A 16,832-nucleotide genomic window follows, 5' to 3' on the forward strand; every position below is an offset into this window, starting at 1 on the left:
GGACACTGGAATCACGTGACCTTCAGTGACGAGTCTAGATTTCTGGTCGATCATCAAAATGGCCGCGTCCGAGTGCGCAGACAAGTGCATGAAGCCCACAACGAAGATTGTATAGTGCCAAGAGTCCAAGCTGGAGGTGGTGGGTTGACCGTTTGGGCTGCTTTTCATGCAGGGGGCAAAACTGACCTGGTTGTTCTGAATGGAAACCTGAACCAGTTCAAGCACAGGGTCATTCTGGAAGAAACATTGCTTCCATTTGCTCGTGCAGCCTTTCGAGGAAACTTTGTCTTCCAAGATGACAATGCACGGCCTCATCATGCTCGCATGATCCAACACTTTCTTGCTGACTGTGGTGTAGAGCATATGGAGTGGCCTGCCATGTCTCCGGATATGAATCCGATAGAGAACTTGTGGGCAGAATTAACGCGTCAAATCGACAACTTGGACCAGCAGCCTACCTCTGTGCGTGAATTGCAGCAGACTATTGTCACTGCATAGCAAGCGATTCCTGTCCAAACCTTGGCAAATCTCGTGAACAGCATGCGTCGACGTGTACGTGCTCTCCTGAATGATTGTGGGGGTTACACGAAGTACTGAACTGTAATTTTACTGTCCGTAATCCCAGTCATAATTTAGCTTTTGTTTTTGTTGGAAAAAAATTTGGCTAATGTGCAAAATAAAGAGATACTTATGGAAAACGTACAGAAGTTTAACACAGTACTGTCCGTGAATTGAGTTCGATATCAGTTTACATCACTTTCAAGGATCAATTTATTTGCTTCGATATGTCAAATGTGGTTTTTGTTTCTTTTAAAGGTCACATTAACAAAATCTAGAATAATTTCAACATAATTCCAATGAACTTTTGGTTCTAAGTCATCTTGAAAAGTAAGTTCACCCCCACAAAAAAAAAATCCATATTAAATGCCAAGTCTGTATAAAGAAGAATATATAAAATTGTATTAAAAAATTATATATATATATATATATATATATATATATATATATATATATATATATATATATATATATATATTCCATTGAATGGAATGAACTCCATTCAATGTGCAATATGCGCAGAGTGGGTTCATCAAAAATCTTGTGGTCTGAGAGGGTCATAAGTTATGTGTGGCAGCTACATTCAAGTGTAAGGTGTGCACAGAGGGAGCTGCAGATGGAGGAAATGTTGAGTTGGATCTTGGAGACGGCGTGAAGCTGGAAGGTGTGAAAACATTTTGCTAGCTAGGAGACCTACTGAATGGAGAAGGTGGATCAGACTCGGCAATGGTTGCTGGAGTGAGATGTCCATGGAAGAAGTTTCGGGAACTGAGTGGTGTGCTGACGAGGAGGGGCATGTCATTGAAGCTAAAGGGAAAGGTGTATGCTGCATGTGTGAGAAGTGTTATGATTTATGGGAGCAAGACATGGGTAATGAACGTAGAGCAGCAACGAAGGCTGGAAAGGATGGAAATGCGAATTGTTCGTTGGATGTGTGGAGTATCGTTGAGAGAGAGGAAGACAAATGATGAATTGTGAAAGATGATCGGAATAGAGCCTGTGATGGATGCTGTGAAGAGAACCAGGTTGAGATGGTTTGGTCATGTGTTGGGGAAGGATGAAAGTGATTGGTTGAGAAGACTGATGGAAATGAATGTAGAAGGAAGTAGAGGATGGGGAAGACCGAGAAAGACTTGGCTAAAGGTGGTGGAAGAAGAAATGCGGGCAAGGGGGTTAACAAGGGGAGATTGAGTAAATAGGGCAAAATGGAGAGGATTGTCATGGGGCCCGCAAGGCTAACCCCCACTCTAGCAGGGAAGATGGCCTTAAAATGCCTGTTGTTGTTGTTGTTGTAGTCGAGGTTTCTGGAGGAGCTAAAACACGGAATGGAACAAGAAAGAGTAATCAGAAATTGCAGTCCTTCGCCCCTTGTTTGTTTTGTCCGGTGTATTTTTGTGACAAATAAATGCAAGGATGTACTAAATTAAAGGTTGTTGATTGCAAATGACAAGTCTAAATGGCCTGGTTGTTAATGTGTGAAGGGCAAATGTCTGAAAAGTTGCAATTAAAGATCAAATGGTCTGGAGATGTAAATGTGCTTAAGGTCTGAAAATGTCAGACCGTCTGAAATGACGTCATACGTGAACGTCATACGTAAATGTGCTTAAGGTATGACGTCATACGTAAATGTGCTTAAGGTCTGAAAATGTCTGAATGGGTCTAAATGGTCGAAAGTGTCTTAAAATGTCCAAGGGGTCCAAAGGGTGAAATTTAAGGTATGAAGGGTCGGAATTGTCTGAATGGGTCGAAAATGTCCTAAAATGTATAAAAAGGGTGTCAACATCAGAGCGGTCTACAGGGTATTAAAAGTTGTGAAGGTTTAAAGGGTAGAAATGAGTCAGCCTAAGGGTCTTTGACTGGGTTCTAAAGTGTCTAATGGGGTCTTATGGTTCTTAGGGGGTGAAAGGGCATTGAGGGTCTTCAAGGATCTTAGGTTTCTAACGTGTATTTGGGGTCTAAATGATCTTAAAAGGTATTAGGGTTCTGAAAGGTTTTAAAGGGTCTTCGGATTTAAAAGGGTCTTAAATGGTCTAAGGTTTATAAAGCATCTAAAGTGATTTTTCAAACTGACTAAAGTAACAAAATGACCCAAATGCAATAACCTCTCTTTCTGGCGAGGCTAATAAAGGGCATGGAAACAGGTACAAACTCTGAATCACAGAAATGGAAGGAAAAACTGGTGAAGAAGCAGAAATTGAACAAAAAATAAACAATGATTACAATGTTATTGTGAGAAAGTCCTGAGGTTATCCCAAATATTCTAGCTCAGTGGGCTGTTACCACATAACGATGAGGTCATTAGGTTTGAGTCCTGAGTTGAATCGGGATTTTTTCACACTAGCCCCACGTGGTAGTTTATTCTGGTTTATTAAATTGTATGGATGAGGTTGATCCCTAAAACGCATGCATACCCATTTGGGGTAACCCATAACAACACTTATTCCCCATGCGAATTTTTTTACAATGAGCCATGTTTCAATTTTTACTTTGGAGCTGTTTCGGAAATATAGAGGTGCAACGTTTTTCAGTTTTTTCCAGGATGGCGCCTGTACCACATGGCCTATGACGTCATACGTATCATTAAAACATTCCATATGAGGTGGCTTGCTCTTATGGTGATAATTGTGTCCATCGGACTAACAGTTGTGGAGAATTTATTTTTTCATACTGATCGGATCAAGCGTTGTACTTGTCGAGTTATGACGTCACAATGAAGGCACTGATTACATCATCATTAACATATCTTATTCTCCATGGGGAGTACTTGACAATGAGCCAATTTTATTCCCATTGAACAGCTTCAGAGATATCGAGGTGCAAAGCTTTTCCAATATGACGTCCGTGCTACGTGACTTATGACCTCATTAATAAACTAGAACAATGCGACTATGTCGCTAATATGCCTGTGCATAGTCTCACAACGGGTAGATGCCAGCACTCTGCATATGTATGGGTAGGAGATCACGTTTGTGAAGTTTCGTGTTGATCGGATAAGGTTCGTTTTTCTATCCAAGAGGGCTGCCAAACCACGTGACCTATGACATCATCATTTTCATACTATATGCAACAGTGCTGTTAGATGGTATTTTTAAAATTTCACATCGATAGGGTGAGCGATTTCAGAGATATAATTATTTAATATTTTCCTTCAATCCAATATGGCTGCCAAACCATGTGACCTATGATGTCATCAATTTAATATTTCAATACAAATGGGTCATATATCATGTGCATGCAATTTCAGATTTTTAGGATAAGGAATTCGATTAAAACATTTTTAGCTGGTATACCACTTCACCTATGATGTCATCATTATCATGCTTTTGTTTCCCATTGGGAGTACTTGACAATGTGCCAAGCTTCAAATTTTTCCATTCAGCGGTTTCCGAGAAATACTTTTTTAATTATTTGCGTTTAATCCAAGATGGCTGCCATACCACGTGACCTATGACATCACAATTATCATATAAACATTCTGCATGGGTGTCACTCCTACCCTGAAGGTTTCGTCTCAATCGGACATGTCGTCGCTGAGAAAAACGAGGTTTAGCCCGTATGGACAGACGGACAGACAACCCGAAAACATCCTGCCTCCAACGACTTTGTCGGCCGAGGCATAAAAATCTACAGGCGGAGGAACTCATGTGGTGAAAATTTTGCGACAATCGGACTAACGGGTAACGAGAAAAAAAAATTCAAAATGCAAACACGTAAGTACGCACGCAACCAATTGCCTAACCCTGTTTTCGCTTCGCGAGCGCATGGTAAAAATGGGATCTCATGTTCATATACTGTGATATGTCCATCGTCTACTCGAGTCTTTGTAGGGCATGGAGAAAGCACACTATACATGTTATGTTATGTAGAAGCTCTGATATGAGCCTTGCACACTCTGCAGAGAAACCTATAAAGAGTTCATAGAACACCTTAACCCGCACAGTCTAGAGAAAAAGGACAGGGGTCTATTAAACTCTTATTTTGTGTTTCCAAGCACGATATATATTTCCTACAAGCCGTTATTTTCTCTGAATCTCGATATTCTCCAACGCTGAGAGCACCAACGACACATTTGATTGGTCGAGATGGCGTCATATTTTGTCCAATACTGTATAACTGGAGGTTTTTGAAAGTGTGAAGAAGGTAATTTGTTCTACATTGTTAAAGTATATAATTCAATTGAAATAAAATAAAGGTTTTAAAGATTATAGAAAAGGAAATTCCAGAAGTTTACTGCCGTTGATGCAGTCTTTTTCACCACCATATTTAACGCATTACATTCGTTTTTTGTGCCTGTTGTTTGTGTCCTTTATGACGTCCTTAAAAAAAAAAAAAAAAAAAAACACCTTTAGAGGCCATTTTTCCCCGCAAGCGGGGGTTGGCCTTTTTCGGGAACTGTGGTTGTTGTTGTTTTTCGGTCCCCTTTTTGAAGCAATGTTTTACGGCCGGATGCCCTTCCTGACGCCAACCCTTTTTGCCGCCTTTAACGACAAGCAGGGAATTACCAGTGAGCTGGTACTCAATTAGCCGACCTCGGAAGGTATGACAGGCTGAGTCAACCCCCCTGGCGTTAATTCAGCGATCGACCGGGATTACGAACCCAGGATCCTAGGATCCTAAGCCGGCACCCTAGCCGCTAGCCCAACACCAGGGATTTTAAAGATTATAGAAAAGGAAATTCCAGAAGTTTACTGCCGTTGATGCAGTGTCTTTTTCACCACCATATTTAACGCATTACATTAGTTTTTTGTGCCTGTTGTTTGTGTCCTTTATGACGTCCTTAAAAGAAGTACGTTTATTGTTTTGAATGATTTTCTTTTTTTTTTTATGTCCAGACAAACTAAAACAATTAAATACCTTTAGTCCTCTCTGAGCATGCGTGGAGGAGAATGCGTACAATTTCCCAAATTCAGAACCAAAGTACTGCGAAACTACAGTTTCGTTTTCCAATTCATCGTACTATAATTCACCAAATGTCTGTCCGTCCGTCTCCCTGTCCGTCCGTCTGTTCCCAGGTACCGCAAAAACGGCTGAACCGATCGCAACGAAATTTTGGGTGGGTAATCCTGGGACCCCCTGGAGTAAAATAGGCTATATTGTTTTTCCAATTTTTCCAATTTTCCTGTTTTTCAAAACACGATTGAATAATATTTACCAATATGAACAGTGATGTGGCTTTTATTGAAATTCTACAAATACTGTTTAGATTTTGATGATTTGCGTGTGATATGATTCAACGGATGTTTCTATAAATCGTTTAAAATAAAATAAAAACCTTCAATTTCTGATATTTTGTCTTTTCATTTGGGCCTCCCAATTGAAGCCCCGCCCATGGGGCGGGTACCTTTGCTAGTATTCGAAATTTAAAATCTAATTCAAATTGAGTTGTTCCTCGATCACAGACTGACATCTGTACACAGAGAGAGTGGACCAATAGCTTCACCCCGCTTTGCCCTTCATGCACGCGGAGTAAAAAAAAAAAAGATCATTAACAGACCTTTAGTCCTCTTTTAGTCCTCTCTAAAGGAGGACTAAAGGACTAAATCCATTGTAAGTGAGACACCGGTACAGATCTCACCTTCAAAGGAGTTTGTGCTCTCCATGCCCTACTAGCATATGATTCCCTTTCCATCTTCCATGCAGAGTCGAGGCTCATGGAAGAGCAAGTATCCCAGCAGCTATCCTTATGACCCGCCTTTACCCATTTTTCCCCGCAGAGCAGGGGTTGGTCTTTTTTGGGCACGGTGGTCCCCTTTTTGAAGCAATGTTTTATGGCCGGATGCAGCAGCTATCCTTATGCACAAATATAATTAATTATTCCAGGAGCCACAGTGACTTTCATCGACATTTTATTGACAGCTGAGTGTAATTAACAGATGATGAATCCAGGAAATGAAAGTTTGAAATTTAGCATTCACCAGTAATGGAACATTCTTCAATGCATCTAAAATAAATAGTTGTGCATATCTCCATGTTGTTGTTTTTATGAATGTTTGATTCCAGAAATCACTTTCATTCATGGGACAGAGCATTGTGGTTCAAATCAGTTAGAGTGTGATAAAATACCCATGGCCCAGCACTGTCACCACAATCACACTCTTGCTTGGCTGCTCACCACCATATCGTGCCGTATTCGTACCTGATATTCGTGCTCACCCTCCCCATGCCCATCCTCTCTTACCTGAACGTTAGCAACCCTCCCCTGTCTTTTCTATTTGTCCATCCACCTGGTGGGCTGACAGGCTGGCATAGAGGTACGCATGCTCACCTCTGAGCTGTCTAGACTGAGTTCAAATATCGGTCCAGCTAGAAACTGTTGTCCTGGTGTCTCGCAGGCAACAATGTGTGTGCTGTCCCTCGCATGGACCCCAAACTACCACCAAATGAGTTGGTGGACGTTAAAGACCCCCACGGTGTCCTTTGTGAAGAGTAGGCAAGCCATCACCGGCACCATGTACACATTCCTGCCCTCACCTACAGGGGGCGCTGCATCAGCGGCTCAATCGCACGCTCAGCCAATGATGCTGCCCCACAGTATTGTGCTGAATACTAAAGAAGAAGAACCACCTGCTTTGAATCCAGCTGATGACACCGCTGTCACCATGGTCCCCTTATCTCCTATACAACTTTGCTCTTCCACAAGATTTGTTGTTGTAGACATACAAAAAGTCCTATTATCTTAACATTCATCAGTTTTTGGTTCTTCAATTGAGAACTTAAGGAATTGTAAGCAGGAGGTTTAAGGCTCAGCAGGAAAGTTAAATTGTCCAATGGAGAGAGGCTGCAGCATGTCCCATTGGTATGGAGCAAGTATGTTGGACTCTCCTGAGTTTGAGATTGTTTCAGTGTCTATGCCAACGTGCTGGAAGCGTCCATGCAGAGAGTCGGTGTGCTCGGTGTAGCTGTTCAGGGAATCGATCGGTGATTGCTTTGTGTCGGGCAGGATGAACCTTCAGCGCAAATTGCTTTTCCTGAATGAAACGTGTGAAGAAGCCTCGTGTCCTCGTTAGTGATGGGACCAGTCAGTCGGTGATAAACAAACCTCCCAGGTACAAGGGCGTATTCACCTGAGATACCTGCGAATCGCCATCGAAGACTCTCTCTTCAACTCGGTCTAACAGATCAACTCAGTCTCTTCCCGAGGGTAGATTAAATTGTCCACCGAGAAATTGAAGAGGACGTTGTTGCAGTGGCTTGAGTTCTGCTGCCCAAAAGCATCTCCGATGTGCTGACCTGTATTCAGCTGCAGGCGACTGGCCAGCTCCGTCACAGGCAAAGACGAAGGTGTTGGAGTGAATGGGGAAGCGGATTCTGCACCTGAGGAGGACGAGTCCACAAAAGCCCCCTCGGACATGCTCGCCATGAAGGCGGCGAGACAAGATGGAGGAGGTTCTGCTTTGGACCCACATGTCTCCTGCTTATCGAGAGTCCCTGTAGGCTCCTCCATAAGCGGGAGGGGTGCCATCTTGTCATGAAGTAAAGGAGACGCTGACGACTCTCCCTTACGCTTGCGCTTGCGTCTGAAGTTCCCATTGTCAAACATCTTCTCACAATTGGGGTCCAAAATCCAGTAGTTTCCCTTTCCTGTCAAAAACAGCAATTCAAAAAGCTTATTCCATGAAACCAAACGAGAGATGCCACAGTTGAAATGCATTAACTTTCAAACCTCAGAAATGTGCACATGTCGCTCCCTTATCCAAGACCTTTCAGATGAGGTACATATCGACTGTGTCGATCAAGCAGTTTTTACATGATAGATGCAATGTCTGTCAACCAAAAAATTATCAATACAGCGAATTCAACCATCAGGGGCTTGCAGTAGATCGGTGAAGTAGATATATAGATAATAATAGTAATCTGCAAGGTAGATATATAGATTACAGTAGATCGGTGAAGTAGATATATAGATTACAGTAGATCTGAAAAAATAGATATATAGGTTACAGTAGATCTGAAAAAATAGATATATACATTACAGCAGATCTGAAAAATAGAAAAAAGATTACAGTAGATCTAAAAAAATAGATATATACATTACAGTACATCTGAAAAATAGATATAAAGATTACAGTAGATCTGAAAAAATTGATATATAGATTACAGTAGATCTGAGAAATAGATATATACATTGAAGTACATCTGAAAAATAGATATAAACATCACAGTACATCTGAAAAAAAATAGATATATACATTACAGTAGATCTGAAAAATAGATATATACATTACAGTACATCTGAAAAATAGATATAAAGATTACAGTAGATCTGAAAAAATTGATATATAGATTACAGTAGATCTGAGAAATAGATATATACATTGCAGTACATCTGAAAAATAGATATAAACATCACAGTACATCTGAAAAAAAATAGATATATACATTACAGTAGATCTGAAAAATAGATATATACATTACAGTAGATCTGAAAAATAGATATATACATTACAGTAGATCTGAAAAATAGATACATACATTACAGTAGATCTGAAAAATAGATATATACATTACAGTAGATCTGAAAAATAGATATATACATTACAGTACATCTGAAAAATAGATATAAAGATTACAGTAGATCTGAAAAAATAGATATATAGATTACAGTAGTTCTGAAAAATATATATATACATTGCAGAACATCTGAAATATATATATACACATTACAGTACATCTGAAAAATAGATATATAGATTACAGTAGATGTGAAAAATAGATATATAGATTACAGTAGATGTGAAATATATATATACAGATTACAGTAGATCTGAAAAAAATAGATATATAGACCATAGTAGATCTGAAAAATAGATATATAGATTACAGTAGATGTGAAAAATAGATATATAGATTACAGTAGATCTGAAAAAATAGATATATACATCACAGTACATCTGAAAAATAGATATATAGATTATAGTAGATGTGAAAAATAGATATATCGATTACAGTATATGTGAAACATAGATATATAGATTACAGTAGATGTGAAAAATAGATTTATAGATAACAGTAGATCTGACAAAATAGATATATAGATTGCAGTAGTTGTGAAAATTAGATATATAGATTACAATAGATGTGAAAAATACAGACTTGGCATTTAATATGGAATAGATTTTTTTTCTTGACTTGGGTTTACTTTCTGAACTCGGTATATCAATCTGGTGAGTTTCTTTTCTGCTTCGGTGATTTCTTTGTTAAAAGAACCATGTCACTGATTGTCTGTCGCAGCAAGAAGTCAATAACAGGATTATATCACAGGTGGCGTGACAAAATGTACGGACAGGTACATTTGACGATTGGCTTCACAATCGGGTATATAATGGTTGTTGCGTTCTGTATTAGTGGAAAACAACTGCTGCACGTCTACAAAAGTTATTGCCGCTTCCCCTGGAGATGGTCCGTCAACTCGACAATGCTGTTTGTCATTTAGTGGTGGCTTTACGAAATTCCGGCATGAAACAGCGTGCTATTGCTCGGCAGTATGGCATCACTCAAGGTCAGGTGTCAAAGACCCTGAAACGAAATGCTCAGAGGGGCGTCCCTACTCCAATAACGAGGTCAGGACATCCCGCAGAACCACAAGGAGGGATGATCGCCAGCTGCACCGGTTAGTCCGCAATGGCCGTACCAAGTCAGCTAATCGGCTTAGGGCTGAGTGGCAGCAACTGAAAAATGTGCCTGTATCCAGAAGGCTAGTCAACCAACGACTGGTTCAAGCAGGCTATCGTGCCAGGCGTCCCCCGAGAAAGCCACGTCTGACCAGACAACACCGCCAGCGCCGATTGCAGTGGGCCAGAGAGCACCGTCAATGGCAGCCAGGACACTGGAATCACGTGATCTTCAGTGACAAGTCTAGATCTCTGGTCTATCGTCAATATGGCCGCGTCCGAGTGTGCAGACAAGTGCATGAAGCCTACAACGAAGATTGTATAGTGCCAAGAGTCCAAGCTGGAGGTGGTGGGGTGACCGTTTGGGCTGATTTTCATGCAGGGGGCAAAACTGACCTGGTTGTTCTGAATGGAAACCTGAACCAGTTCAAGCACAGGGCCATTCTGGAAGAAACATTGCTTCCATATGTTCGTGCAGCCTTTCGAGGAAACTTTGTCTTCCAAGATGACAATGCACGGCCTCATCGTGCTCGCATGATCCAACACTTTCTTGCTGACCGTGGTGTAGAGCATATGGAGTGGCCTGCCATGTCCCCGGATATGAATCCGATAGAGAACTTGTGGGCAGACTTAATGCGTCAAATCGACAACTTGGACCAGCAGCCTGACTCTGTGCATGAATTGCACAGGCTATTGTAACTGCATGGCAAGCGATTCCTGTCCAAACCTTGGCAAATCTCGTGAACAGCATGCCTCAACGTGTACGTGCTCTCATGAATGCTCGTGGGGGTTACACGAAGTACTGAACTGTAATTTTACTGTCCGTAATCCCAGTCGTAATTTAACTTTTGTTTTTGTTAAAAAAACATTTTTGGCTAATGTGCAAAATAAAGAGATACTTCTGGAAAACGCACAGAAGTTTAACACAGTACTGTCCGTGAATTAATAATAATAATAATAATGCATTTATTTTATATAGCGCTTTTCAGGAAGCCCAAAGACGCTTTGACAGAATGCAAAACAAAAAGAATTGAGTTCGATATCAGTTTATATCACTTTCAAGGATCAATTTATTTGCTTCGAAATGTCAAATGTGGTTTTTGTTTCTTTTAAAGGTCACATTAACAAAATCTAGAATAATTTCAACATAATTCCAATGAACTTTTGGTTCTAAGTCATCTTGAAAAGTAAGTTCACCCCCACAAAAAAAATATTCCATATTAAATGCCAAGTCTGTAGATATATAGATTACAGTAGATGTGAAAAATAGATATATACATTACAGTAGATGTGAAAAATAGATATATAGATTACAGTAGATGTGAAAAATAGATACAGTATATAGATTACAGTAGATGTGAAAAATAGATATATACATTACAGTACATCTGAAAAATAGATATATACATTACAGTAGATGTGAAAAATAGATATATACATTACAGTAGATCTGAAATATATATATATATATACATTACAGTACATCTGAAAAATAGATATATACATTACAGTACATCTGAAAAATAGATGTATACATTACAGTACATCTGAAAAATAGATATATACATTACAGTACATCTGAAAAATAGATATATACATTACAGTACATCTGAAAAATAGATATATACATTACAGTAGATCTGCAAAGTAGTTATATATACATTACAGTAGATCTAAAAAATAGATATATACATTACAGTAGATGTGAAAAATAGATATATACATTGCAGTAGATCTGAGAAATAGATATATAGATTACAGTAGATCTGAAAAATAGATATATACATTACCAAAGATCTGCAAGGTAGATTACCTATACCAAGGGCATAGAAAAGGCCCCTTTATATGGTAAGTGTCATGTGGCAAGTTATACAAAAGAAGGGACGTTCCAAAGTTTTTTTTTTTTTTTTTTTTTTGTATACTGAATCGAGGCTCGTGAAAGAGCTAAATTTATAGAAAATACCAAACAATACAAAATAAGGGGCATTCAAAAAATCTCGTGTGCATGCTGGTCAACTCTTGTGTTCTGAGGAGGAACCAAGTAATGCTCGAGAAAAGTTCATATAAAGGGGCGCCCTACAATTGGCAAATAAAATACATTTACTTCTTCATGCAGGTGAATTAATCAAATTGGCGCATACCAGGCTAAACAGTTTACATTTTTATCCCACTGATAGGCCAGATCTGGATTTGGACATGAACCAAAATCGAATCTGCTAGTTCTTGCCACTTACCCAACTCATCCACCAAGTTTCGCCCAAATCCCTCCACAACCTTATGAGATATTGTGCTACATATCGTTTTTTTACCCTGGTGTTGGCTTAGCGGTTAGGGTGCCGGCTTGGGATCCTAGGATCCTGCGTTTGAATTCCGGTCGATTCCTGAATTAACACCAGGGGGGTTGACTCAGCCTGTCATCCTTCCGAGGTCCACAAATTGAGTACCAGTTCACTGGTAATTCCCTGTGTGTCGCAAGAGGCGACTAACAGGGTTGGCGGCAGGAAGGGAATCCGGCCGTAAAACATTGCTTCAAAAAGGGGAGCAAGGTGCCCAAAAAAGACCATCCCCCACCCTGTGGGGAAAAATGGCCCCTAAAGGTGGTTCTATATAGTTTTTTTTTACCCTATCTCTCAATGGTGAAAATCACTTTAAAATTCTCAGATCAAGATTCGGACCTTCACCAAAATCCAATCGAATCGTCCTTGTCAGATAACCAACCGGTCCACCAAATTTCGTCCAAATGCGTCCACAACTTTTTGAGATATTTTGTTCACAAACGGACAGACAAACAGACAGACAGGGGTGAAAACATAAACTCCATCCACCTTCGATGACGGAGGTAATAATAAAAATACTGGTGGAACATGAGCTGAAGGGCGTGGGGGGCATTTAAACAATATTTGTACTTAGTATAAACTACAAATAGTTTATTTAACTCACGTGCATATCCAATTATCATTTCAGGGAGTTCACCTGCATGATCAAATCGATGCTCTGTGATTACTGAACTCACCAGGGTCACCATCATCACGTGGAATTTTCTTGAAGCAGTCGTTGAGCGACAGGTTGTGCCGGATGGAGTTCTGCCATCCCGCTTTGCTTCGCTTATAGAAGGGAAAGCTGTCAGCCACGTACTGGTAGATCTGGCTCAGTGTAAGACGTTTCTCGGAGGATTTTCCGATGGCCATGGCGATCAGTGCCGAGTAAGAGTATGGAGGCCTTACCTGCTGAAAGGTGAAAAACAAACAAAAAAAACAGGTTCAAACCGAGGCTCAGATCTTAAGATATCGTTCAATGCTTCACTTGAGAAAAAGACCGAAAAGGATCACAGACAGACCTTTTAACAGCTTTGAAATAAAGAAGAGAGAAAGGAGAGAACTCTCCAAAGAAGAATAGACAATTACATTGGGGGCCTCATCTCATTCCGATAAACATCAGTGAATTATCATTGAGTTTGAAAATTCACACTAAGTTTTACGATTTGTCAAGGAAGAGACGAATAAACTATAAAAGGGAATCAACCCCATACCCATCTCTATTTATATGAATATGGCGGATGGAATTCCCTTCACTCGGTTAAAAAGAACTATATATATATATATATGAGGGTAAATCAGAAAGTAAAGGCAATTTATTGGGTGTTAGTTTTACACACATATTGCCTTTACTATTTGATTTTCCCTTTATATGTTGTGTATATATATATATATATATTGTATATATTGATGTTTTAGTCAAGAACACGAATTCCGTGCATCCGCTTTTATCATGAATTAAATATCCGTTATCTCCATTCCATATTCATCTCGGTCTATTGAGGTTAGAAAACAAACATATTATGGATCATTATAACTCTCTCTACCACAAATCCTTAATATATATATATCTCTCTTTAAGTATCTGGTGATCCAGGGGTAGAATGGGGGATAGATTAGAATAGTTATTTAATAGCACTTGTTCGCGTATGCGTGGTGTATTTTCCATGAATGATTGAGTGCGTCAAGCACGTGTTTCGAAGCATTTCACCTGCCCTGCCCCTCCCTCACCCCCTTCACACCTATGTCGATGTCTTAGCCTCACCTTTCCCACCTCCCTACATTCTTGAACATTCCCCATCATACATCTGTCATATGGAATTTATTTAGCTCACAGCCAATTTATTTAGCTGAGCACTGAGTACCGTCACAGCAAGTACATCAAATGATGGATAAACAATCCCATGAATCAACATCTGTCCATTGTGCGGAAGGTTTCCGATTTGCCAGCCAATGGGCATGCTCCATGAAGCAGCATCTGTCGGGCCTCATCGGCCAATGGGCGTACGCCCTGGACGCTTTTGATGGGCTTTACGGATGTACTGAGAGTCGCTACGTGTTGATGGAGCAGCGATGCGTCACCCTGACGAGCCCAAATAAGGGTGAAACTAGTCAGCAGCTTCGCTTCTCCTCTGCTTGGTGACGCAGAATTTGACCTTGAATTATTTCCACTGCTGGAGGCCTTTCTGGGTTTGCAGAGATGACATCATCGTGACAGGTATGTCCAGGTCGGAGAACTTCAATAATCATACACAAACACGCAAACACAAGGGAATAAGAGAATAAGACAACCGCAGTCAGTGGACTAGTGTCACACGTAGATCACAGCAGGTGAGGTATGAAGATTCTCACACCCTGAAGGTCATTAATGAGCCCGCTGAGTTTTTTTTGGACAAAATGTTCTGGCATGGCAATTCTGAACGCAATTCAACTTCGTGCCTGGAACTGTCCCCTGGTGGAATTCGTAATTGAATCCCAGTACAATATGCATTACCTTACAACAACAACAACAACAACAACAACAACAACTTCCTGAAGCTTCAAATCCTAGGATGTGCCTCTGGGATGCTAAGGCCAGTATCGTCATCATCAAGCCACCACTGGACCCACATCAGTATCGTAATCAAGCAATAATCATGTTCTTCTGACCAAATGATGTTACCTGCACATTACAACAAAGCCATTCGTATGCTCCAACACCTTTTTTGAAGACGTACTTGTTTGGAGTGGGACGTTAAGGTGACCTTTCAATAACGGGAGTATAATATATAGCTTGGAAGAGCATAGCTTGTAAACACCTGTAATGATAACGTTACACGGCTCATTCTTCAAGCTACCAGCAGCGCCGTACTGCAGAGGGATAACATATATTAACTGCAGGAAGATGTTACCAACACCTGTCATCGATTGCACACGTGCATATTAAGGTGAGATAACAGTCACACACGTGGTGCTCTCCTCGTTATCTGAAAGAACAGTCAAGTTGACGTCAAGTTTGAAAACGTGCTCCCTGGGTGTATCTGCAGGATAAGCCCCCCACCTGGCCCCCATTCCCACCCCCAATCCCAACACACAGGTAAGGAGGAACGCACCAGGCGCAGAAAGTCACTCTGCGTGGGACACGACCCGAGCCATGATCCGAATTCAGCGGCGTTTGAGAAGGGTCGTGGAGGTACCATGGCGCACTGCTCCTGGCCTGGGAGTCCTGCCACAGGTAGAGACGATGCCCCGTTGGGTCCAGACCCCAGACCGATTGGCCAGAAATGATGGTTGATCGCAGACGGTTGGTTAAAACTCGGGAAGTCGTAAGAGGAATTGAACATCCCATGCCTTTGTGATGGGGAAGGCATCCCCCAAGGTAAAGCCTCTCCGTAAGACAAAGCCACGTCGAAAAACTCTTGGCAGGAGGTCGGTCCGAGAGTGGTGTTTCCTGGGATTCCACAGGGGTTACCTGGCGGGGTCTCCACAAACGCGTTCATTGCCTCTTCCTTGCATTCGGTGGCTGCACTGGGCCGCGCATGTTTATAAAGGTGGACCGCACATTGCCGTTGGGGATGGTGAGGGGCGTGGAAAGCCTCGAGAATTCGAGACAGGGCATAGCTAGGGCAAGGGGTGGAGGTGAGGATGAAGGTAGGGCAGGAGGAGGTGCAAGACCTGATGCCGGCACACAATATGAAATAAAGGTAGCGACATAGTGTGCACATTTGGACGAGAAGAACTCATCACGGATCAAGTCATTACCTCGACTTTGTAAATGTTCTGACCATTACACCTGTTGAGTGAGCAACTCTCAATCCATTAGAGGATTCTCAAAAGTGAAAAAAACCAGATTTAATCCTCAATTACCCCGACAAATTGAAAGCAAACCTACAACTTTATACTTGTTTTACCTTCGATCCTCCATATTAAAAAACCTCTACGTACTCGTACATCCCGAATAGACACGAAGGAAGAGTGTGTGAAATTTACAAAACTTTCTGATTGGAAGAGTTTTACTTTTCCAAATTTACAAAACTTTCTGATTGGAAGAGTTTTACTTTTCCAAATTTACAAAACTTTCTGATTGGAAGAGTTCTACTTTTCCAAATTTACAAAACTTTCTGATTGGTATAGTTCTACTTTTCCAAATTTACAAAACTTTCTGATTGGTATAGTTCTACTTTTCCAAATTTACAAAACTTTCTGATTGGTATAGTTCTACTTTTCCAAATTTACAAAACTTTCTGATTGGAAGAGTTTTACTTTTCCAAATTTACAAAACTTTCTGATTGGAAGAGTTTTACTTTTCCAAATTTACAAAACTTTCTGATTGGTATAGTTCTACTTTTCCAAATTTACAAAACTTTGA

At 40.6% G+C, this 16,832-nt stretch overlaps 1 protein-coding gene across 2 annotated transcripts; it reads right to left on the reverse strand.

The window, feature by feature from the left end:
- Positions 1-6,387: 6,387 nt before the first annotated feature.
- Positions 6,388-15,962, reverse strand: LOC137424065 (forkhead box protein I3-like). 2 transcript variants are annotated; one of them, XM_068111533.2, is made up of 3 exons: positions 15,577-15,962; positions 13,183-13,393; positions 6,388-8,139 (listed from the first exon to the last, which is right to left on the reverse strand). In XM_068111533.2, the coding sequence occupies exons 1-3, from the start codon at positions 15,832-15,834 to the stop codon at positions 7,670-7,672; spliced, it is 939 nt and encodes a 312-aa protein (XP_067967634.2). In that variant the 5' UTR covers positions 15,835-15,962; the 3' UTR covers positions 6,388-7,669. The 2 variants fall into 2 exon arrangements, with proteins under 2 accessions (XP_067967634.2, XP_067967633.2); XM_068111532.2 differs by having other exon boundaries at positions 13,183-13,396.
- Between the last annotated feature and the right edge of the window lie 870 nt (positions 15,963-16,832).

This window comes from Myxine glutinosa, chromosome 3, assembly GCF_964187855.1.
Source record: "Myxine glutinosa chromosome 3, kmMyxGlut1.1, whole genome shotgun sequence".
Taxonomy (NCBI): Eukaryota; Metazoa; Chordata; class Myxini; order Myxiniformes; family Myxinidae; genus Myxine; species Myxine glutinosa.